The 25550-nt window shown below is 35.2% G+C and overlaps 1 protein-coding gene across 7 annotated transcripts in view; it reads left to right on the forward strand.

Moving 5' to 3' along the window:
* The window catches only part of NFIB (nuclear factor I B), a gene marked incomplete at its 5' end in the record, with an annotated part of 427407 nt that overhangs the window by 320791 nt on the left and 81066 nt on the right, over positions 1–25550 (forward strand). For all 7 annotated transcript variants that reach the window (XM_084237474.1, XM_084237475.1, XM_084237478.1 and 4 more), the window contains one exon: positions 13183–13236. In XM_084237474.1, coding sequence (XP_084093600.1) covers positions 13183–13236 — 54 coding nt within the window. The remainder of the gene's footprint in view (positions 1–13182; positions 13237–25550) is intronic.

The following is a 25550-nucleotide window of genomic DNA, read 5'->3' on the forward strand; positions in this document are numbered from 1 at the left end:
GTATTCAGTAAATACTTATGGAATTAATATTTTGCCTTGAATAACACAGCTTGGCTGAAATAGAGCTCAGTCTCAAGTTTAAAAAAATTCAGAAACAGCAATTTTTTAGTTGACAAAATCTCCGCATGATGTTTGGTGGTAATTCTTCCAAACTAGGATGGTGTTTGAAAGACAAGAAGACAAAACTCTAGTGGTGGTGGGGGTAGAGGGTGGGGAATGGCAGGACAGGTCAAAATGATGGAGGAGAAACACAGGGACTTGGTAATACAGTACAGTGTTGGCAGTTAAGGGTATCTGCCAAGCCCCAGTATTACCTGTTAAATTCCATCCGAAGAAGTTGGAAACGTGTGAATTGATTTCTATGTTTTCTGTAATGTCATTTCTCTTTAGTGATGCTGTTACTTAGCACACTGTGAGACATCACATATATCCATAGTTTACATTTGTGATGTCAAGGTTTGCTATAGTGAGCGCATACACTTTCTTATGCATACAAACAGAAATATTTTTCTTGTCCTCCATTTATGGAGTGTTCTAGTAGCACATCATCATTTATACAGTTCTGATAGAAGAAAATACTTTTGTCTCTTCTTATTTTATGACATCTGTATGTAAAAATTTTAGATGTCAAGTGAGGAAGTGAGGTCTTGTCAACTATTTCCTAGAAAAAACAGTCATTTGAAATTATTTCTCTTTCTTGTTAGCATTGTTTTCATGTTCATATAGGTTGGTGTATATCAAGGACAGCCTTTTGATTACATCCACATAACACTATTGGCCATTCAGACAACTGATAAGAATTTAAGGTTCTGTCATCTATAGATAAAAGGTTCTGTCATCTATTTATAAAAATAATCACTCATAATTGATCCAACCCAGGAGCCTTGTCATGTTTGTAGAAGAGTCACTTGTGCAGAAAACAACCTATGCAACTTGTGAAAAGTTACACAGAGAAGAAATAGAAAAACCTGGATGGGTGGGCGGGATGATCAGAAGACCTCCCATTGAGATGTATTTAGCACTGGGCATTGAAAACCTAAGTAATTTTTTCTTAAACTTGATTTTATGAATCTATGTCATACATTACAAAAGACTTTGGGATCTGGGCTTTCATTCTTACTACTGAATGGTGGCAGTGCTTTCTCACCTTTTTTTGGAAATGAGAATCAGAATAAATACTTAAAATTTATTAATATTCTAAATGATATTATACTTAATCTGCCTAGCACTGACATTTATTTTAGAGTGATGAAATGTCAAACTCCGGAAAGTATATTTATCTGTCAGAGTCCAAAAAGAGAGTGCTTCTACCAGAGAGTCAGTAGAAGGAATCTGATGAGGTGGGAGGAGGCAGTTACAAGGAACAGGTGACGAGCCAAATGTCACTGAGGCAACCTTGTAGGAGAAGGTAAAGGGAGAAGGTGTTGGTGCCAGAGTCCTTGAACTGGAGCTGCTTGAGGGGAGTGGGGACCACACAGAGAGGAGCTGGGCCAGTGGAAGCTGGAGTTACCAAGGGGACCTCGCCACTCCTTGGAGACACTTGTCAAAATCTAGAGAAGGGAAGAAACACCTCTCCTTACCTTTCTTACTGCTCTCCCAATCCCCAGACTCACACCAATGCCTTCCATTGGTTGTACCTAGTCTGAAGCCAGTTGTTAACAGCTAGAAAGTATAGTTTGCAGGAATGAAGGGAGGGGTGGTCTGGGGGACAGGTTACCACTACTTGGTAGTTCTGAGTTGGGTGGGGCATGAAAAACAGGGGTGATATTGTAGTAAGGCTTAAAGTATTCAATTTATGGGGAAATTAAATTTGCTTGATATTATCCAAAGCCTTAACAAAAGAGTTTTTCTTATTAGTGTTGAGTTACTAATTTTTTTATCCTATTGACAGATTTGGTTTATGTCTTTTCATCATAGCATTATTGTTAGAGGCTTTTGAAAATTCTCCCTGAATGATCTGATCTTGTTGGTTAATGTTCAAATATGAACCTACTCGATATGTCAGGAAGACATTGATCTTCTCTAATTAGAGCCAGTCTTTAAAACTAAAAACAACAGGTGACAGGTTCCTATAGCAGATTGCTCTGACAAAGAATTATAGATGACCTTTTTCATCTTTTGGAGATATCAAGAATGGGAAGGAAAAAGTTCATCTGTCTTTGTAATCAAGCACTGTCTACAACTTGGAATTAATGACATGGTTTCTTGGTTCTTTTGAGATTTTTTGAAAGGTTATTGGATATGCAGAGTAGTTTGTTTTATGATTGGAAGGCAATGTCAGTTTTGAAGTGGCAGCATAATAACCAATTTGGAAAATTGAACATTAGCCATGTGTAATGTTACGTACAGTGAAAATAATCTTTATGAGCATAGGAGATGAGTCTGCAGTAAAAAAAGCTTGAATTTGGTCTGTGTTAAAATTTTGTCACATCTGGAAGGCATTTAATGTATAAAATTACATAGGTTTGATACCATTCAGGGTTAAGACATATGGATGGGGACATTATGCAGAAACTTGTTCTTTTTCATACTCTTTAGATTTAGCTTTGAGATTTTTGAATCATAAGGAGTCTATTTGAATCTCTATTAAAGATAAATCAAATATAATGTCAAAATGGATGGAATTTTGAGCACATGGCACACAGCTCTATGTCCTTACACTCTTGATTCTTTAAAACTGAATATAGCAAGTGGACATTCCCCACATCATTATTTTCCTCATTTCCCAAATAACCATAGTAACAAGCAGTTGATTCCATGGTAGGCTTTTATAATAAGCTGTTATTAGTCTTTGTAAAAATTATGTGTATTTTAAACTTTCACTTTACAATGACCATTTGAAACAATATTAACCCACAAAATTATAAAAATCTTCATATTGCTACTGGGTTGTAAACTTTTCAGAGTTCCTACTAATATATTATTCTTCTCATTAGAATAAACTTCACTTCCCTTAAAAAATGGCAAAATTATGTTAGTCATTTGTTTTAGTCTTTGAAGTGAGTTAGTATCCCCTCATCCATAGTTTTAATTTGTAGGAGGAAGTTAGTATCTTTTTTGTTTCCTCATTTTATCCTTTTTTAAAAACTGTTAGTTCTCATATTATTCACGTAGTTTTATTCCTGGTAAATTAGCTTTTGTCCTGAAACCATGGGGACAGAAATTCTTTGAATCACTTATCAAGGAACTGTTAGGAAATTTAATACCATTATCTACCACATCAGCAAACTTCCTGTTTCATCAAGTGACTTCTCTGATTTTTTTTCCTCCTACATTATGATAAAATTATTTATAAACAAAAGCAGTAATGAACATCTGACACATAAATCTACTTTTCCTTCATAAAAATATATTAACTTTGTCTTACTCTATTATTCTAATTATTATGTACCTCTGGATTCAATAGATACTTTTTTATGAATATAGCATCATAGACTTAAGAGCCATTATTTAATAAAACAAGGACTAGTTGTTAATCATGTGTAACTAATGGGATATGTAAAAAACCCATTCCATTTTATCTAAGTTCATATAATGATTTAAACATAAATAAACATTTTAATGATTTGGTAAATAATGAAATCTATTTAAGTAAAAACATATTTTTATATTGATAAAATGAGCAGTGAAAAAATAAGATGACTTTTTGGTCATTGACTGCATCTGTTACTAAATTTGTATTTGTAAAGAGGTTGTGGACACTTAAAGAATAGAATATGTGCAGATAATAACCAAACAATGAAAAGTTATGATTGACGTTAATGGCAATTTATTTTTGATTTGATGAAATTGTTTTTAGCATTCTCAGGCATCAAGCTCTTGTTTATTGTAAAATTGTGGTCATTTATTTTACAAATGTTGATTAAACATCTACTCTGTATAGGAATTATGCTGGGACATGGATAAGACAAGCATATATCTGGACCCCATGAACTTTGCAATCTAGTAGGAGAATTGGACCCCGATCCAGTTTCTTACTTACCTGTGTTGTTAGTGTTTTCAAGGGGAAGGAAGTACAGACTGAAAACAGGATTGACTGGGTGGTTTCTTTTTTCGTTTTCTTTTTTGTTTTTGTGGGGGATAGAGTTTAGAAATTGAAACTTCTAGTATATTAAAAAAAATCTCAGCCTTTCTCCACAAGTACTTGTGCATATTTTCACTGTGGTATGAGATTTTTTTTTTCCGCCTTCTTTCTAACCCAGTTGGAAATGGCTAAGGCTAAAAACTCTCTTGCCTTTTTCCTTATCCAGTTTTCAGTGATTGGGCAAGACGAAAACTGATTCAGGCATCAAGTGGTTTGCTCAGGGTCAGAGTACAAGTGGTTGGCAGTTACTGAATGGAACCCAGGCGAGCCGGCTCTCCAGACAGATTTGAGAAAACATGCCTCGCTCCCTGAGCAAAAGATTGCCAATGAAATATTGGAAAGGTCTTGTGTCTGGTTTTAATCTCGATATTCAATATTGTATTAAGTTTTGGGAAAGTGCATGCAATGACATAGCACAAAAGGGCCATGTGTACACAGGAATGTGGTATGTGCAGGCTTAGAATAGTGCATGAAGACCCTTGGATAAAATGAAGCAGATAAATATGTCGCCATTCCTGGCATTGTAACAAGTGCTATCGAGGACTTTGGAGGAAAAACATTTATTTTTCCATGCTTTCCTTTTAGGGGATTATTCAGGATCATAAACATTACAGTTGGTTTATGCTGAAGTTTTGTACTGATTTTTCAATTTGCCTCCATGATTATGTTCTTGAGTTAGATGACATTCTGGTCTGCATTTCCAGATTCGTATTTCATTAACATTCTCTTTGCACTACATACCTTTCCATAAAATGCAGGTTTCTTGGTTTCCAAGGAAAAAAAGTGTATTACATAGTCTAGCTGTAATCCACAATGTCTCCCAGATGGGAAAGCTAAAATGTTCATCTCATCTTTTCCTACCAGATCTGGCTGGGTTTTGGAAGGACTTCATTGTTTTCATGTGGCAAAGCACATTGGCAAATTGTTCCTTAAAATACGCAGTGGCGTTTTCATCTAACATTATGAGATATGGCCGGCATTTATGAAAGATTATAAATCTTACAACTCTCTTCAGAAACTTAAAATACAGCTGGAAATGTTTTGCTTCCAACAAACATGCAATCTTCATAAAATTGGAAATGTTTTGAATAAATAATGTTTTGGTTTAGTTCTCACTAGTGCGAGAACTATTTTTTTAGTTAAAGTCGTGCCACAAAACTTCTCCCTTTTTTGCACTAACACCCTTGCCTCTGTATTGATATTTTGCTGGTGCATTAAAATTTTTTTTTTTTAATTTAAGTATGCCAGATTGCTTTGCCTTGTTTTTAAAGATAGAAAACTGGATTTGCTCCCAGGGACTCTTTTTCTAACTAGGCCAGTTTAAAAACTAAACAAGGATTGAGTCAGTTAATTAATTTAAATGAGATTACAAATCAAAAACATATTACGCAATCTTGATTTAATTACCGCATTTTATTTACTTAATTGAAAACACACTGTAGAAAGTTAGTGATCTTGACAATGACCAGTATGGTGTCTTTGCATTCTATAGGCTAAAGCCTTGGAAAGCCGGGGTGTAGATGATCCTGGTGGTGACCTTTGGTTCACTCAATCCCTGGATCAGTAGAGAGTCATTGAACTTAATCTTGGGCCAAAAAGGTCAGATACGATTATCCCTGCTTTCATTTGTGGGGGTTTTGGTACCTAGTTAATGAAGCAGTGCAAACCTCTAGTCAGAGAAGTTGGCCGGTTTAACATTATTTGTGTAGAAGGATTGGTTTTTGCACTGGTTAATGGACCCCTGGTGAGGACAGGTTTGATTTGCTTTCCTATGGATATGTCACTTTTTTTTTGTCTTAAATTTTGGTGGTCTATGTTTTTCAGCTAATTCCTTGTAGACAAATTTTGGTCTTGTGCCCAAACAAATCCTTATTTTAATCCTTGAGACATGATGCTTTGAACTTAATCTCCCTGTTAAGCAATACATAAACAAACAAACAAACAAATAAATAAATAAATGGAAGAAAGAAGGGAAAAGAAAAGGCAACTCTTTAGAAGAAAGTTTAATGATAAAACTTGTACAATGTATAGAAATAAGAGCTAGAGGATATGTTACATACTCAACTTCTCTTGTTCTATATTTTCTTTGGTTAATTAAGTTACTTTATTTGTAAGGAATGTCATTTTAGCTCCTTTAAAAAGCCTCCTTTGAAACTACTAGTTTTGCTATGTTGAACATATATTTTAAGAAATCAATGTTAAACTATAAAAAGAGAAGTCTGAAGGTATGGGCTGAAAAATGAAAATAACTTGGATTAAAAAACATGATTAAAAATATGTAGGAAGTCATGTCTTCCAAATATTATTTTGGTTCTGGAAAAAGTAGCGAGGTTTGATTTCGCCTCCAGCTCAGAGCTGGGCTAGGTGAAAGGGTTGAAATTCATCAAAAATTTGTCAAGGACACTATCAAATGACAAATGACAGAGTTACTGCTTCTTAACCAAATTTCACAAAGAAATGCAGAACATAAAATGTAACATCCTGTTGAGAATAGACAGAAATAGAATGGGTTGGTGGAGAGAAAGAGAGAGGTGGAGGAGAAGAGAGAAAAACACAAGAAGCATTTCTCCATGCATTTGCATGCTTATGAGAGACAAGGAAAACACCTATTTTTCCCATTTTCTTTCTTTGCATTATTTTATTAAGGAAATAAAATATTAGAGGAAAATAACATATTGTAAACCTTGAGTTTTATGTCACCCCAATTGAAGCAGTCCTCCATTAAAATTGAAGCTGTATAGTGTTTTACCTGTGCTGGAGAAAATGTGGCAAGTTGTGTCATTGGAACTGTGATTATATAAAACTTCACCCTTCACCAGTGGGCTCAGTCATTCTGGAAAGTGAACTGGCAAGATCTAGGTGCAGCAATCCTTTGAGCAGAAGGAGGTGGAAGAGGGAGAGGGAATTTGCCCAAGGAGAATAATTTTCTCTCTCTTCCCTTTAAAAAGGTGGATATTCTTGTCTTACCTTTTTATTTCCCTATTATAAAATGCATTCACATCCCTTCCCTCAAGTTTTTTGGTTGTTTTCTTAATCATTTTCCCCCTCTTTCTTAAGTGATTCTTTGTGGCATGCTATATTTAATTTGTAAAAATATACTATTTTCGTATGTTGGCAATTAATGTTTTGGAGAGAAAGAAGGAGGCTATTCTAAGCCTTTAAAAAAAAAAACCCAAAACCTCTCCATATTCTTTAGATGACAATGGGCTATTTCTTTACCTGCTTAAGTCAAAGGAATATGACAAAGGGCCCTTTATCACATGATGACTAATTTTAGTTCTAGCAAGAGGCTATCTGTAGGTTAACAGGTTACAGTGTGGATTTCATTTACTCTTCTGATATCCTTTTATATAAAAGCTATATTGTTATAAAATCGTAGAATTTTTGAGCCAGAGGGACCTGACAAGTTACCTGTTCAGTCCTTTCTTTGCACCAAAATGGCCGTAAATGAAAATCATGCTTCTTAAATTTGGTTTTGCTGTTGATACTCTAGTCATGGTGTCAGAGACTAATGAACTCCTAGAATAGTTTTTTTCTTATAGTAGAAATATAGTTTTTATAAAAAGATATAAAAGTTTCTTGACCTCCTGCATGCAATCTAGTGGTCTTCTACCTGGACCCCACCAGACATTACTTCCTGGACCCCACCAGACATTCTTCCCTTTGTAGGAGAGAACCAAAAATTAATTTCTAACTCAAAATAATTTCTCTTATCTACCCTTCCATTTTCAATATTCCTTGAAAAGTAAGCGAGGCAGAACTAAGCTTTAGGAGACCCATTGGAAACTGTGCATCTATCCATTTGCCTTGCCATAAAAGATTTGCCTACTTTGACTTCTAATCTATATTTCTGCACAGGGGGCCATGCTTAGTCTTGTGTGTGTGTGTTTGTGTGCACATGTGCTCATTTCTGTACTTTATAGACCAGTTGTTTTCTGTTCATTTGATTCATTCACAGATTGACAAATGTGCTGAAGATCAGGACTGTACAGTTAAATAGGGCAGCATTCCTGCCTTCTTGTAATTCAAAATCTAAAAGGGATAACCTCAATGTGGAGGATTAAGGGAGGAAAAAAAGAGGGGCCCCATGTGTAAAGACTTGGGGCATCAAATGTAAATGACCAAGGTGTTAATAAGGACCAGTTCAAGGTGCCTTGAATGGCATATAGAGAAATTTGCATTTTTTTTCTTGTATATATTTGGAATTCATGTGTAAGTTTTAGCAAGGAAGTAAATAATCAGTTTGGATTTTAAAAAGATCATTGTGGTAGCAGAATGGAATACATATTAGAAAGATGTGAGGTTTGTTCATTTTTTTCAAAACTGTGTTCCTGAGGCCACCTCCCTATGATGTCTTTTGTCTACCTTAATGCCCTTTTTCATCCTTCTTAGGAAGAATCAATTATCCATTATTGATATACACTATTTCATAGCACCTATTACAGTGTTGTTGTTTTTTTTAATTTATACATCAAGTTCTCTTTGGCCAGCCTCTGTGCTTCTAGAAGGCTTCAAATGTTTATTTTTCTTTAAAAAAAACAATATTTTAAAGGTCATTGTTTTAAAGGAAATTTGAGAACCATTTATGGAGAACCTGTCCCATATATAAGCAGATGGAATATCGAAAGTGCTCCACATGTCTTCATGATGTGCATTTGAGAGACCAAAATCCTTAACAGTTTTGATGATCCATCTATATCAGATATTTGAATTCATCCACCCCAGAAAGTTAGTTCTCAGTAACAAACATTAATGATAGTTATTTATTATCTTTTATATTTAACAAACATTTTATTGGACTCCTACCAGATTCTCAGTAAAGCATTAGAATTATCTTTGTTAGCAGAGAGAAACCAAACTAAATTTGATTTAGTGTTGAAAGCATCAACTAGTATATAGGCTTGGAGGATGATTCACATTATTTCCAACTGAGGTAAAAAGGAGAGAAAAGGTGTTTTAAATTTCTGAAATTTCTAAAGACTCTGGATATATTGGTAAATGATGAGAAATAGGAGGACTGTTAGGGGGAGGTAAAGTTCCCAGAAGCACTTAATCTGCTGAAAGTTCATTTGGCTTTGCTGGATTCTACGATTGCATCATAGCTTCTCAGGAGACAATGTGCCTGAGTGGGTTCCCTGTGTGGAGCATGTAAGTTATAATAGTTGCCATGTAGCTTTGGACAAATTATTTAGCTCACTTATGATTCCAGGGATCTTCCATAAAGTTGGGTCATTAGGGAAGACTGATCGCACTGTAAGCAAAGTTGAGGTATTAGAAGAGGATAGAAGATAGCTGCTTTTTAAAAGGGAATGGATGAAAATATTGAAGAAAAGTTGGTAAGAGTCATGTGGGAGTGACAACCTTTTCTTATTTTTGCAGGATCTTATACTTAGGGGGATGAAGAATTGTGTGAGTTCAAGTAGTAATTTAGAGATAGCTTCATTAACTCTATTTTTCCCTAGAAGAAGTATGTTTAATTTATACTTTGAAAACAGTAAGAATGAAGAATATGAAATTGTTACAAGTATGTAAAAATAGATATTTCAGTTCTACATGTTGTCCAGTCAAGTCAGAAGAAGACAAACAATGCAATGCAGCAAATATTGATTGAGATAAGAAAGGATGAAATGTGGGGGGAAATGAGGAAGACTGGTTACTTATGCTGCCTTTATGACCTGTTCCCCTTTCTTTTCTCTACTGCCTCAAAATCTCCTTTCTAGATTCACAAATCCCAATCTTACCAGCCTTATTCCCCATGGATTTCGGTATTCTGGTTCTATTCATATAGTTGGGCATGCCAGCTTTTAAGAGCCTTGTAAGTTCAGTGCCTTTCTTCCTTTGGGGGAGATCGGGACTAAAGAACTTACTCGGGAATTCTCAGGAGGGCACAGACTTATCTCGATCAGTTGGTTCACCACAGATATTTTTAGATACTTGCTCTGAGCTGGACAGAATTCAGTCATGTACCTTTCTCCCTTTCTTCCTGAGAGTTAGTCTATTAAATTTATTAATCATTTTTGGGATGGTGTTCCTGTGTTTAACAACAGCTTTCATATACTCTGTAGGATATGTCTGACCAGTGATGCTTTATATAAAATACTTGAACTAGCTCAGAGAAGTAGATAGTATTATAAAGATCAAGACCCCAAAGGCTCTAAGAATTAAGTAATTTTACAGTCACACTACTGGTGAGGGGCAGAGCCAAGGTTACATAGCTTCTTAAATATGTACACACACACACACACACCCGTGCCACCTTACCCCCCCCCACACACACACCATTGCTTGAGCAAATGATGGAAGTGGTTGAATAAAACCTTTGGGTATAGAGTAATTTGACCTCGGTGGTGAATTGGAAGGGTTTTAGATGTGGTCTGAATAATTCCTTCTCTGAAGTAAACCACAATAACAGTTCCTTTTTGGTTTTTCTGCCAACTGTGACTCCCTGGTTACTTCCTTTTCCAGCAGTTGGATTTAAGTGACCGATATAAGGTGACTTAAGAGTTTAAGAGTAGATTATAATGTTAGGATTTACAGTCTAAAAAGTAAATGTTCTCTTGCTTACTCCCCGAGGGATCCCTAGACTATGGTTCTGAGAGCCAAGAAATGTGATTTTTTTCATGAGAGAGTATAGACATTGGTATATGAAGGGAAATTTACCATTGTATGCCAGTAAATGCCAGATCATTTTAGAAAGTGGAATTCTTATTCAAAGCAAGTGTTTGACTCAAATTTAAGGTTTACTTGAGCTTTCTTTCAAATGCTTGTGGTTTTTTAAGTAATTATATTTTTTCAATTGAAGAAGTTGGTTTGTTCTGTTGGAAATGGGAGGAAAAGGTAAATTGCAGTAGAAAAGAATAGGGTTCCCCAAGTGGTGTGGTAACAGGGAGTGCCATTGTTTTAACGGAATACTTTCATACAAATGCAAGAGACTTCTTTCTTTACTGGAAACCAAATTTTAGCAACCAGATGTTGAAAAAGAGTTTTGTGCCATTTTAAAATTGATTTAATTAAATCTTCTAAGTCTTATATAGTCTTCAGCTCCTCTCTGATGACACCCTTAACTTGCCTTACATTGTATCATCAGGAGGATGCATGTCTAGACCTTCATAAATGTGAAGTAACTTTTTTGAAGGCAAACATGAAACAGGGAGGCACTGGCTAGTGGGTAGGTTAATATGCCTAAGTAGGAAGTCCTCAAAATGTTAGGTCATTTGAGGAATTAAACTGGAATGTACTATCAGTACTGAGGGACATCTGTCAGAGGAACTCCAGGCAGAAATAGCTGAAGTTGTAGTAAAATTATATAATTTATTGGTTTTTTATGTAACTATCATATTCCATGCCTGGAAATTGGCCAATATCGTACCATCTTTTACAGGAATGTAAAAAGAGAAAGATTGATTTCTGAAGTTATAAGACATTGACCCTTGACTCAATTCCAGAAATAAATAATAGAAAATGGATGCGAGACAAGCTTTTAGAGTCACCATCTCTCTGAACACAGGCAGGAGCCTCCGGCCATAAGCCAGAGTGGGGGAGTCTTCCTCACCAGGGTCTTTACTTTCATTTTGAAAACTCAAAAATAAATTGGAGGATAATGTGGGAATCATTAAATATATTCAATAAGATGTCATGAAAACTGTTCTAGGGCAAAAAGAAGCAAACAATTGGGGAAAATAGTATAAAGGAGTAAAATTCTGATCTTGGTATTAAAATCTAGTTAGCGGGTATGAGGCAAAGGGCAGAAATAAATAACCAAGTTTATACAGAAATAAACTAACACGATGTTCTTGCATGTAATAGAAGAAGCAGCAATTGTAGAGTGTTAACCACTTACATGGAAGAGCAGAATAACCCTGCTTGGGGGGGGGGGCGGTGGTGGTGGCGGGGGAATGGCATATGATTTTTCTGCTTAAATAAAAGTGGAGTCCTCTCTTGGCTTGGGGACCAAGGTTTCCGGGTAGAGACTTGTCTGTGGCCACCCTTCACATTTTGTTGAAATTCACCATCAAGTTCAAAATTGCCTTTTCTAGGCAAGCAGAGAAGGCTGCTGAATCTGAGCCATCCATTCCTCCAGCATTTACTGAAAGCCTAGTGCATTCACAGCCATGAACGGCACTCTGAGGAGGACACAAAAGAAGTAGACATAATCTCTGCCTTTGCTTAGGAGCATGCAATTTAGTTGGGGAGACAAAACTTAAATACTAGAACCAATAAAAGAAGATTACAAAGCAACCTGCGAGTAAGTGTATAATAATATGGGGCAGATGACACAGATAAATGCAGAGGGGACATGAGGGAAAGAGGAGTGAACAAAACACAACAATGCAGGATTAGTTAGGAAAGGCATGTTGCCTAACAGTAGTGTTGCCTTCATGTCCCTCTCTATAGCATTGATGAGGAATAATGTGGAATAGGAAATTCACATACTACATTGATCTCTTCCTCCTTATCTGCAGAGTCTGTCTGTCTATCACAGATGGAAATTAAATTGATCCAACAATTTGCTCTCCACAAAGCCATGTTGGTTTCTACCTAGTAATTTATGCTTTTCTTGGTGTTTGCAAATCGATTGCTATTATGGGATGCAGACAAATCTGGGCCTGGATCCAGTAGGTTGGGGGGATTATTGGAGTGGATATGTGTGTCTGCACATGAAATCCTGGAAAAAAGGACCTTAATTTCTGTGTATTCTGCTTATTGAATAAAAGCATTTTCAGGTTTTTTTTTAAATTATACTCAGATTGTATTTTTAGTGGACAGGTATGTTATATTTCACGTTGCCTTGAACAGGTCCAGCTGTCAGATCACCTTCAGTGGCTTTGTAACCACACCTCTTGTTTCAAAAAGCCTCGCATTAGCCCAACAATATTATCCATTTCTCCTTTTTCCCCACTAATGACTGAGAAATATGTATAGGCCTTCGTTTAGTTTGATAAACAAAATGTCACTATTGAAAGGCTTGGGAAAGTATACTTTATTTAAACACTCAGCGTCATCATTGTACCTTTAAAAAATTGTTAAGTCCTTCTGAAGATTGTGAAATTCTTTCAAAACAAATTCAAAAGAAAACATTTTCTGTGATTTCTTTACAGATTCTGGACAATCAGGAAGTCCAAGCCACAATGATCCTGCCAAGAATCCTCCAGGTAAATATGTGTTCCAGGACGTTTGCAATCTGACATTGTTGGAGAACAAAGGTGCCACTGTATAGATAAACATCCCATAATTGGTCAGCTGCCTATTTTGTTCTGGCAGGCAGGTACAATCGGGACAAGATGTGATTCTGTTTAGGCCTTCACAGTGGCAAATACTTCTATATTCGCGTCATCAGTATTTTCCCAATCAACAACGTTTTAATTCTTGTTGGTGTTTCTTTGAAAACCAATATGCATGTATTTCAGTTGTGTATCTTTCCATTGCTAAAAGTCCTTGCTGTTTGAAAAGCCAAAAAACCTTTTCACCTTTCTTTTAAAGCTCACAAGGAAAAGTAAAAATTTCTTTTTTTACTTCCTTACTCTCATTATAGTTTATCAATTCTCATTACTTTAAAAGGGAGGTTGTAGTGCTGGTTGGTTATATTTTCCATGAAACACTTTTAAAAACAGGTTTTTGTTCCATAAGGTTTTTATTGGATTCCCAGAATTCAGGAAGTAATGAAAGTAGGACTTTTCCTTTTGTATAATGTATGCCAGATACTGGTATCTCTTTATTTTCAGAAGTTGTTCCAGATCTGAAAATGGACTTTTATAATTTCAACTTGGTTTGGTTCAAGTTGAACCAAAATTCAAATCTAGACATAGAGAAGTTTGTTGTAGAATCAGCGATAGTGTCTTTTCCTCTGAGACAAAATTAGTACAAATGCTAATTTCTGATATTTCATTATCATAAAAATTTTCATTATATTTGTGACTTTCATAAAAGTGTACTCTAAGAATAAAATAACAAAACAAAGAAATCCAAACCAGCCATATATGCCCTTGACCTCCAGCATAATGTTATCTGCCTTTCCACTGAAAATAAACTGGAAAGTTGATTAAAAAACATTATAATGATTTCTCTGGTCAACTAGGTTTTAGGTTTTTAATTGTCTGATTTTCCTTACTATGATGCTTTGATAACATGAGGTTGAAATACTTGGAGAATCCCCAAGCAACAAGAAAATGTCAGATCAGTGTTGTTTTAAAATATTAGGAAGATGAAACAAAGAGATGTGCAAGTAAAAATGCAAAGTCAAAACCAAATACATTTTTTTTGAATTTTGAGTCTTCCCTATATTTTGTTCTTATTTTTTATCTTAGAAAACTTAACTTTTTTTCCCACGTACATGCTAATATATTCTGTATTATGAAAAATTATATTGTTTGACCAAAATAGTACATACTTCAAATGAAATTTTTTACACATGTTTACATTTATATATATTAAAATCCATGCTGTTTATTTTTAGCAAAATCATTTACTATTAGCACAAGCTGATAACAAAATATTTTAAAAGCTGAACAATTTTAAATCTGTTTCCCAGTAAAATTAATTTATTTTTGGTATGGTTTGGGAGATTAGAATCGTGTTGGTTATCTTTTCAAGAAGACAACATTTAGAATGTAATAAAAATTTATGGAGAAACTTTGAAGTCGAGAAAATTTTATTAGCTTATAGTATCTTAACTTTACTAAAAGTTCTTCTTGTTGTTGACTATTTTCTTTGCATAGTATGATAACCAAAAGTGAATTGTATCCAAATATGTTTTGGAAGTTTCTCGGTTATTTCACAAAGAATGGAGGAGAGGAGGCCTTTAGTAGGAAAAGAGCTGACAAGTAAAAATCTAAGCTAGACCAAGTAATCTAAGTTAGACTAAGCAAAGGATATATAAGCTTTGGAAACAACCCAAATGCCCAAAAATAGATGACTGGATCAAGAAGATGTGGTACATATATACCATGGAATATTACTCAGCATTCAAAAAAGATAAACACATGCAATTTGCTGCAACATGGATGGCGCTGGAAGGGATCATGCTCAGCGAAATAAGCCAAAAAGAAAAAGAAAAATACCGGATGGTCTCACTCATAGCAGGAATCTAGAAAACTTAAATAAGGGACCAGGAAAATGAATAACTATAAGAAAGTGAAAATCAAAATCAACAAAAAACTATGAACCAGAGACACTTTTAGGGGGGCGGGGGCAGGAGGGGAGGGATTGGGGTCAGAATGGGGGGCTGCAATTGTATGGGGAATATAACAATAAAATTTATAAAAAAAAATATTCTTTCCATTTAAATGACAACTTGATTTGAAATTAACAATGTTGTTGTTGTTCAAAATGCATTTCTGATCAGATATAGGAAGAATTTTGCTCACTTAAAATGTCCTTTATTTGAGCTTGACTGAATAGTTTTTAATATTTGTAAAGAAACTTGGTTAATATTTTCATTGGCTACGTTTAGTATAGCATCTCCTATCTAATCCATGCATAATATGATGAACAGAAACATTCAAGGTAAAACACCTCTAATTTTTTCCCATTTAAATTTTCCTTATAAATCAAACTTTTGTGAAAAGTATGTTTTAAAAATGGAATGTTGTAGATAGTGCATATTATGATTTTTTGATTATTATATGTACGTAGATTGTACATTGAGTACCAATTTTTTTCAGAATTAGAATAAAATGAAATATACATAGGGCCTCCCTGGTGGCACAGCGGTTGAGCACTGGACTGCGAAGCTGCCTGCAGCCTCTGCAGCGCTGGTTCGATCACCAGTCGCTGGCAAGGGTCCCACATGGCTTGCAGACCTCTCCTGCCGCCCACTGCTCCCCTCAGCAGCGTACTTCGTCAGTTTGCCTGCTCTGCTCTCCCCTCTGTCTCTGGTGAATTCTCTTACCCTCCCGTACTTCTGACTGTACCCAGTGCTTGCATAAATAAATAAATAAATAAATAAATAGATAAATAAATAAACAAACAAACAAACAAATAAACAAGTAAATAAATAAATCTTTTAAAAAATGTTTAAAAAATGAAATATATGTATATAATACCAAAATGGGCATGATTAGAATTTTCTTTGATGATTCAAAAACTTCTTTGGTTTTAGCTTGCTTTGTGTACCATTATATATATGAACTTAACCATAGAGATTATAAGGAGTTCTGCTTGATGAAGGTAGAATTTTGTTCTGTAATACATTGGAATAAATCAGGTCACTAGGAATGTAGAATATTTTCTAATTTGAAATGTGAAAAATCAGAGGTTATTAAGGTTTCCATTTGTAGTCAATTGGGATAAATTATGTCTATTATTAAAATCTCTTTTCATAAGTATAAACAAACTTGACATTTTAGAGCATATTTTACTTTTAGAAGTCTCTTTTTATCTGTGCATTTTGGCCTTGACTGAAATGGGAAATCACCAAAGTTTAGATTCAGTATCTCTAGACAGCACAATTCATTTATGGAAGAATTTGTTCTAGTACCATAAACAATGAAACAATCAATTCACTTTACTGCTTATACTGTTACATGAAAGAGAAGCTAAACTTTTGGGAAAAAAAAGATGAATGCCAACATTTTATCACTAGTAGTTTTCCATTGGGAGATGTACAGCCCATGGAAATTGCTACCATCTACTCCAGGGTTTATTTCTTAAGAGCTTGGAAAGAGATGGCAACAATTCAGGTTCTTTTGGAGAGAAAGGCTCTTTGAAATCTGCTCCCCACTGTTGACAAGGAGGGTGGAATGCCATCCAGAGCCATCTATAAGTATAGATGCATGTGTTTTCCCATAAATTTGAACAGTCCCCCGGGCTTGGCTTTTCTCCAGCTTTGGCTAAGACATCAGACATAGAGACTTCTTCCATGCTGATTCAGAAGTACATTTGAAGGATAACCATAAAGCTCTTGAAACTAGTATGGCTATGTATAGATAAACCATCATTTTTTAAACTGTGTGTCTTGATTGAGATGAGTACTTAGTGAGGAAAAGTACTAAATACAAGCAAACAAAAGCAACACCTCTTTGAGAGGAGAGATATTTGTTAGTTTTGAAAGCATTCTAGTAGACTTTATTCTTTTAAAAAGCATTTTGATCACCCCTATGATAATTCATTATATTATTCATGATTTATTTTTATTTTTTTTTTACTTTGTTGCATCACAGGGATGGACACTATAATCTTATGAGGATTAACATATTCTAAATGTCAGATAACACTAAAGAACATGATTTAATTTTGGTCAAGAAGTACAAGATCACTTCATTTTTTCAGGATGTGCTTCACCCTTATTTGTGATAGATCAGGAGTTATATGTTTATATTCAGTTTCACTTTTCAAAAAATATTAAATTAGTTCCTTCTAATGAGTAGAACTACAAAAGTCCTTTCTCAACTATAGCAAATATTTATTATGAGGCAAAGAAAGGCAAAGTATAAATTTAGGGACTTAAATTCAGATCAGATTTTATTTCTTCTCCCACTTTTAGCAAATGTGGTATCAAATTGCAATCTTTTAAAATTAATTTTGACTTGTTGTTTTGTCTCTATATTCCTTGGCCTATGATCATTTAGATTTTCCAGTCTTAATTCCATAATGCCAGACTAGTTAATCCAAGGAAAACAAGGCAATCTAGGGGTCTGATTTTGCCTCATAGTCTGTCAGAAGCTTATGTCTTAGTTTGTAGCATAGGAAGTCTGCAGTGTTGTGGGGAACTTTCTCTTGCCTGGGAATGTAACAAAGGCATGCTGAATAATAGGACATTATTTTGTAAATTTGCCTTGAAAACTTATCAACCATTAACCAAAGTCTTCTTACCTAAGAATGACATGGTTTTCACATCCTACTTTTCATTATTGCAAGTTTTATAGGGTGCATATGCTATTTTGTGGTTGGCTTGTTGTAGGTAGTCTGGCAAACCTCTGGGAAGCATTGGGATCATGCACTGGGTATACTTTGAATCAGACACCTTATACCCTTTTTGGAACAAAGATGTTACTAAACAGTTGAATAAGTATAACAGGAGACATCTTTTGACTATAGTAATATGCTTATCTTGCATTTAAGAGATACTTTAAATCATAAAAATTTTGAGGTTGGTCTCTCCCCAATTCTATTTTATAGACACTATGAGTGAAGTCAGTAGAGGATTGTCATTTAAAAAAATAAGCAAAAAGCTATAAGAAAACTAGTTCAGCATCAGCAGTTTTGGGTTGTCAATGTTGGGATCAGTAGGGCATATATTTCCTTGACTTTTCAGTTTGATTTTTTTCCAAACTTAGAATTTGGGACAAATTTAATACTTTCTAATAGTTATAGAAATAAAACATTTCTCTTTGCTATTTGCACATGAAGGCAGATAAATCTGCATAGACCCTAAAAGACCTCATGGAGCAGATTTTTCCTTAGAATATGGTGTTCAAAGTCAAAGAAAAGTTACTCTGATTTTTTTTTTAACATAGCCCATCCACTCCTCAATAAGTTCATACCCACTTTTTCCTTGTATCCTCATTTATTGTATCCACCAGAATCAAGAAGTTTTTAGTAGGGGAAGCACACTTCTTCATGATACTTAGGAGTAATTTTAAACTTTGGCACTAGATAATATGCAACAGACTATAAACAGACTTTCTATTCATGAAAGTATAAATAGAAAGACAGTAAAAGGATTGGTTAACTGTGGTAAGACCTGACGTCTTAGGTAAAGCTTTTAAGTAATTTGAGAATGAGGTCTGTGTGAGTCAGTGCTAAAATCAAAGGATTTTTTTTAAAACAGATTTTGTTTCAGAACATTTTTCTTCTTTACCCTCTAACTTTTTTGAAGACTTCATATACTTCTTAAATTCTCAAATTAAGGGTAGAATTTAGAGTGATGGAGGAGGGGATGAGGAAAATGTTTTCCTTGCAAATTATTCTTTAAAAACCAGAGGATGCATGGCCTTCCAGTATGTATTTTTATAGACTGTGTTATGGGTACATGTGGCTAATCCATTCTTCAGAGGTTGATCTACTTAGTAGTTGGAACCATACTCACTCTTTTTTTTTTTTTTGTAATACAGTTTACTTATTTATTTTATTTTTTTAAGATTTATTTATTTTTTATACAAGAACTGGGGTACAGGCCAGATGCACGGGAGGGTGAGAGGACTCACCAGAGACAGAGTGGGGAACAGAACAGGCAGACTGACGAAATACACTGCTGAGGGGAGCAGCGGGCGAGACAGGAGAGGTCTGCCGCGCCATGTGGGACCCTCGCCGCTGGCCAGGATCGAATCAGCTCTTCAGAGGCTGCGGACAACTTCACAGCGCTGCGCTCAACCGCCTGTGCCACCAGGGGAGGCCCCATACTCACTCTTGATAATGGTTCCAGCTTGATTACTTTTAATATTAACTGGGAGTGGGGGTGTACTAGGAATATTTTATAAGGTCATGAAATGTAGGATTCCTCCTGCCCCCATATACCTCCCCTCACCCAGCCGCAGTGGGCAACAAATAATATTAATTGAATGCCCACTGCTTGCTGAGTTCAGAATTTAATGTTACGTTCCAGGAGTCGGTTGAGTCTGCTCTGAAAGAGCAGAGATAGCCATTTCCTCCTTGGGGGAGTTGGGAAATACACCATTCTATACACCTAGAATAGTACACAGCCCCAAAAGGTCAATAAGTGGATTTTTTTAGGTGACAGATATTTAATGAACATCTGTTGTGTGCATGGCATGAGGCTACATGCTGTGGGGGGGAAATAGTGCATTATATATGAACTTTGCTGAATCCATTTTTTTATATGTTAAATATAAATATATGTACATATGTGTGTGCGTGTGTGTGTGCGTGAGAGAGAGAGAGAGATACTAAATCTTAGTGCTATGATTCAAGTGTCATGGGAATTCACTTCAAACAATTGTGAAATACTGTTTCCAACCATTGAAAGAGGCATAGGGTAGTGGAAAGAACCTAAACTTTGGAATTAAAAATTTCCCCCCGAATTAAGGCTCCATGTTTTACAATGATCATGAGGGCAATGAGAAGCATGAGCAAGCTGGCCAACTTCTCAGGAACTCAATGCAGTAATTTATAGGCAGGAGAACAGATCTGGCAAATAGCAGGATTTGGTCAAAATGAAGATTTTTTTTATCCTACTTTCTTATCTAACTGGGCCAATCAAGATGACTTCCTGCAGAAAATATTTGATGTGGAACCAAACTAGAAACTTGTATTTCTACACTGTACTCAAAAGACTTAAGATGACATAGACAAAGTTACAAATCAAGATAAGATGCATTAGAATAGAATGTTAGAGAATGTGTAAAGGAGGAACATGTTTTCAGTGTTGGATGAAATAAAATTGTAGCTTTTAGATAGTCAATGGTGTGCTAAGTCCTTCCTCTGGCATCTTAGAAAATGTGGAGTAAAATTTTGTTACATAGTTTTTAATAGTAATTGAGAAACAGTATAAATGTATCATTAGAGATTGTGGTTTTCCTTTGGAAGCACTTAATATCTTAGTCCCTTGTATTAACATTGTATAAATTTTTTCCCACTTGTCTTTCCATAGTGTGCCAGTTTTCTGAAGTCACCAACTTTTCTGTCTCCATTGAAAGATCCTGTGTCCCTTAATCTTCTTGATCCTATTACTGCCCCACCAACTTTTTTTTTTGTTTAAAAAAGTGTACATTTTGACCCTCCTTAAGCTAATACTTTCAACTAATTATCCCATCTCTTTCTTCTTTTTCATGACATGACACAAAAGACTCAAATTCCCCTGACTTCTCCTGCAGCTAGACTTCTGCTCCCCCCAAATAATACTCATTAAATTTATGAATTTTTTCTAATCTGAATCCAGTGCTCCTTTCTATATTACTCCTGCTCCCATTCTTGAGCATTAATTGATTCATCTGATCATGCTCTACTTCAAATTTCCCCCTTGCTCTATTTTTAAAAAAAATATTACTGTGGTAAAACACTTAATAGAAGCTCCATGCTCTTAACAAAGTTTTAAGTGTACAATATATTATTATTGACCATACTTGCAATGTAATACAGCAAATCTCCAGAGTTTATTCATGTTGCTTAACTACAATTTAATGCCTGTTGATTAGTAACTCCCTGTTACCCTTCCCCCAGTCCTGGAAATCACCATTCCACATCCTGAAACCTTGCTATAAAGTATAGACACTGCATATAAGTGGAATCATGTAGTGTTTCTTTCCATGACTGTTTCACTTAGCATAATGCCCTCAAAGTTCATCCATTTTGTTGCATATTATAAGATTTCACTTTTTTTAATGTAATGGATGAATAGTATTACACTGTATGCATATATTACATTTTTTTTAACTATTCATCTGTCAGTGTGCATTTACATTTTTTTTCTATATCCTGTGTATCTTGGCTAATATTACAATAACATTGGGGTTCACATATCTTTTCAAGTTAGTGTTTTCAGTTTCTTTATGATAAGTACCTAGAATCATAATTGTGGATCACATATTAATTTTAATTTTAGAATTTTTTGAGGAGCTTCCATATTCTTTTCCATAGAATTGGCACCATTTTGTGTACCCAGCAACAGTGCACCAGAATTCCAATTTTTCCATATCCACCATGACACTTGTCTTTTGTTTTGTTGAGAATAACTCTCTTGATGAGTATAAAGTGATATTTCATCTTGATTTTGATTTGTATTTACTGATCATTAATCACATTGGGCCTTTTTACATATACCTGTTGGCCATTTTTAGATTTGCATTGGAGGAAATGCCATTCAAATCCTTGCACATTATGTAATAAAGCTATTAGTTGGTGGTTTTCTGTTGGTTTTATTTTTTGCTATTAAGTTGTAGGACTTCCTTACATATTTGGGAAATTAGCCCCTTATCAGAGGGGCTATTTTCTCCCATTCTGAAGATTGCCTCATTATTCTGTCCATTGTTTTGCTGTGCAGAAGCTTTTTAGTTTGATATAGTTCAATTTGTTTATATTTTTTTTTCTTCTAGTGCTTTTGGAAATGGACCTTTTCCTGCTAATCTAGGAATCATTATGTTTTCTTTCAGTTGCTTATGGTAACTTCTTTCTTCTTAACCTGATTTTTGTCTTTAGTTTTCTGTTTTCACTCTGACTGTTAATTTTAATTATGTTTACTTTTTGTTATCCCTAGATATGAACAGATATCTGTTGGATATCAGTTTGGAACAGATCTCACTCTTAATGTTTTATGTGCCCAAGCTACTTTTTGGACCTGTTCCTCTATATGCCCCATAGATAATTCAAATTTAACATTTTCAAAATTCAGTTTATTTTTTTCCTACCAGACTTGAGATTTTTCTTTGTATATTAAGTCCTCACTTGAGATCATTGATAGGTTCTTAGAATTTGTGACTCTAAGCAAAAGGACATATAACAAAGCCAGGTCCACTAATAATTGCTTTTCATTCAGTGTCTAGTGGGATTCTTTCCCCCTTCACCAACATTATATTATAATGAAATAGCATTGTATTAAATGAGATTCGGTAATGAAATAGCATTGTATTACATGAGATTTAGGGACCTGCTGTGTAAGATATCTTAGGGCCACCAGAATCTACCCAGACATCCTTGGTTAGAGTAGCTCATGAGTTCTTTCTTATTTCTCATCCTCCACATTGATTTCTTTACTTTTAAAGGTTTGTAGGATAACCCCCACCCCCAATCTCTCAGTTTCAATTACCCTTATTTGGACTCTGGACATTATGTTTTGTCTAAAATTGTGCCAAAGCCATGTAATTACTTATGTTCATTCCACACTCTTTTATTCCTCAATGCTATGTACAGATACACCTTATAAAACATAAACCTGATTTTCTTAAAATCTCCTGGCTATCAATACTTATATATCCATGCTGTAAGTGATGGCTTTAAATACTGCTCAGCATCAGAAACCAAGTGTATCAAGTTCCTTTCTTTCCCTTTCTTCCATGTGATAAGCTCTTCTATCTACCAGGACTGTCATATCCACTTTATAAATGCTTTTCATGCATCTTGTCAGATTCTCTCAGGCAGGACTGATTATCCCTGTCTCTGTAATAACTGCTGCTTTATATTGTATACCTTTTTTTACACATCTGTGTCTCCAAGTTATTTTTAATGAGTAATTTACTACTATAATCCAGTATCTTTTTTCTTTGTTTGACGTGATCTCAGAAACATTATTCAAGAAAACATAGGATGCCAGTGTTGATAGACTCTTAGTTCAACTTCTCCACTTATGAAGACACTTACGACAAAGAGGTTAAGTGATTTGCCCAAGGTCCCAATTAGTTACTGGCAAATTCTCCTTTTTCATAGGTCAAAACCTTAAGCCAATAGTGTTAACACTGTTAACATTACAGTGTTAGTACATTTCACCTTGCTCCTGATCCCCAGCCTCTGATAATTAATACAAAATTTTTGTGGTGAATTGCCTTGTGATAAAATCAGAAAAGTTTGGCTTTGTCTATGTTTGGCCCCAGTGTGTGTAAGTGCATGCTGCCATAAAGGAGCAATCTTTGTGTTGAGGTGCTTTAGTGGGAATGAATCTGGGTCTTGTGGCACTCAGGTTGTGTGGCACATTTGTAAGAGCTGCTGGGACAAAAGGCAGTGAATAGAGTTGAGAGATGATGGGGGTGATCTTGAGTGACCCATTTCTGCCTCAATGGGAATGCATCTGGGGAGAGATGTTAGCGGAGGCACACCATGTTGTGTGATCAGAGTGCTGATGAAAGAGGTCATTCCTTTACTCTAAATGATTGGAGCTCAGTATCCCGTCTCCTCTTCTACTCCATCTTGCCTGGAGGTGCATGTGCTTTGCATTTGTTCAACTCAAGGACCCTCATAGACATAAGTTCAATTTAAACGCAATCATTTATTTCCTTCCACAAAGCCAGAAGAGAAAGGACTAGTTCTTGAGTTACCTTTAGCTTTTGTTTATCCTCACTTTGTAACTATTTCAGGAACTGGTAGTATCTGAAATGTCAACAGGTAACATAGAGTCAGGTGAAATTTTAGTACATCCATACAGGCACTTATTTTATACTGCATCCAGTTGCAGAAAACCTTCAAGACACTTTGCATCTAAATAGTTACATTTCAATAGATTTTGCTGTACTGTATTTTTCTCTCCTTGTAGAATCTCTCTCTAGATTCCTCACAGAGTAGATGACAGTCCCCCATGTGAAAAGAGGTCTCAGTCATCACAACTCGAAGCTTAGCTTGTAATTGTACCCACTGCCCTGGACAGTTTTTGTGATGGTTCTTACATTCAAGTACCTCGGTTTTGTTTTGTTTTGTTTTTTTTTTTTTACAAAAACCATCTGCATCTGAAGTTTCTTCTTAATTTAAATTCTTTTCTCTCTCTGCACCTACAGGGTCTGCTTTTGCAGCATATGGCTACAATTTAATAATGCAAAGCATTTTCCTCCTCACAGCTGGAAAGCTGGAATTGTTCTGTATCACCAATATAGTGGACTTGCTCCAGGCTAGTTAAAATCATTGAACTCTGCAGAAGCTAAGCTTGCTGGATGCATTGTCCTGTACAAAGGCACCCAAGGGACACCCACTTGTATAGCTGAGTATCATGCTTAGAGAGAACAATTTTATAGTAATATATTGCAGGAAGAATAAAATACAAAGTAAATATGTAGCTAGCTGCTACCCAGGTTTTAATCTATTTCTACCTCATAGGAATGAAGAATGTGATTTAAAGTTATTAAGCAAGTCTACTAAAATCTCTTCTTTTTTCTCCCATTAACAATAAAAGAATTTTAAAGTATCAAATAATGTAAAGAAATACTGTTGTTTGGTAATTTTGTTGACTTTTGCAGAATAATGTCATTGATGGTGGAAGAATTTAAAGGAAAAAACGAGATTTTGTTTTCAAAATTGTCACAAATCTTTTTGGGTGTTTTATTATGCTGGTTTTCAGGTCCTTGTACTTTTTTTTTTTTTTAATAATAGAACTAGAGGAATACTTCCATTCACTGAGATATTTCTAAATCTTCATTTCGATAGCGATACCTCCCCCCCAACTCCATATCTTGAGCATATGCATGTGTCATGTTGTTCTAGGAGAAGATAGGAAACTCACTTTACTTCAGATTTGATTTTCTCACCATTAAAATCATCTTGTGCACTTGTTAATGACACAATTGGTGTGACAGAAAGTGGCATGTATTGTAAGATGCTGTCCCCTTTGTTTATTATGTGGCACTTTTTGAAATACAGTGGAATATTAGTTTCAAAATTTGGTATTTTCAATTGCAGTCATTTTCTGGATTGAACTACTTTCTAAGCAGAACAATATTTTCTAAGTGAGTAATCAAGGATTAGAAGATGATGCTAATCATCAGGACACAGTCAAGGGCTCTGTTATTTTGTACTTATTATGTCCTAGCTGATACCCAAAAATAACCCACATGAATTCTGCAACCTTACATAGTGTTGACAGGTGAAGGAGTACCTA

This window comes from Talpa europaea (genome assembly GCF_964194135.1).
Source record: "Talpa europaea genome assembly, chromosome: 7".
Taxonomy (NCBI): Eukaryota; Metazoa; Chordata; class Mammalia; order Eulipotyphla; family Talpidae; genus Talpa; species Talpa europaea.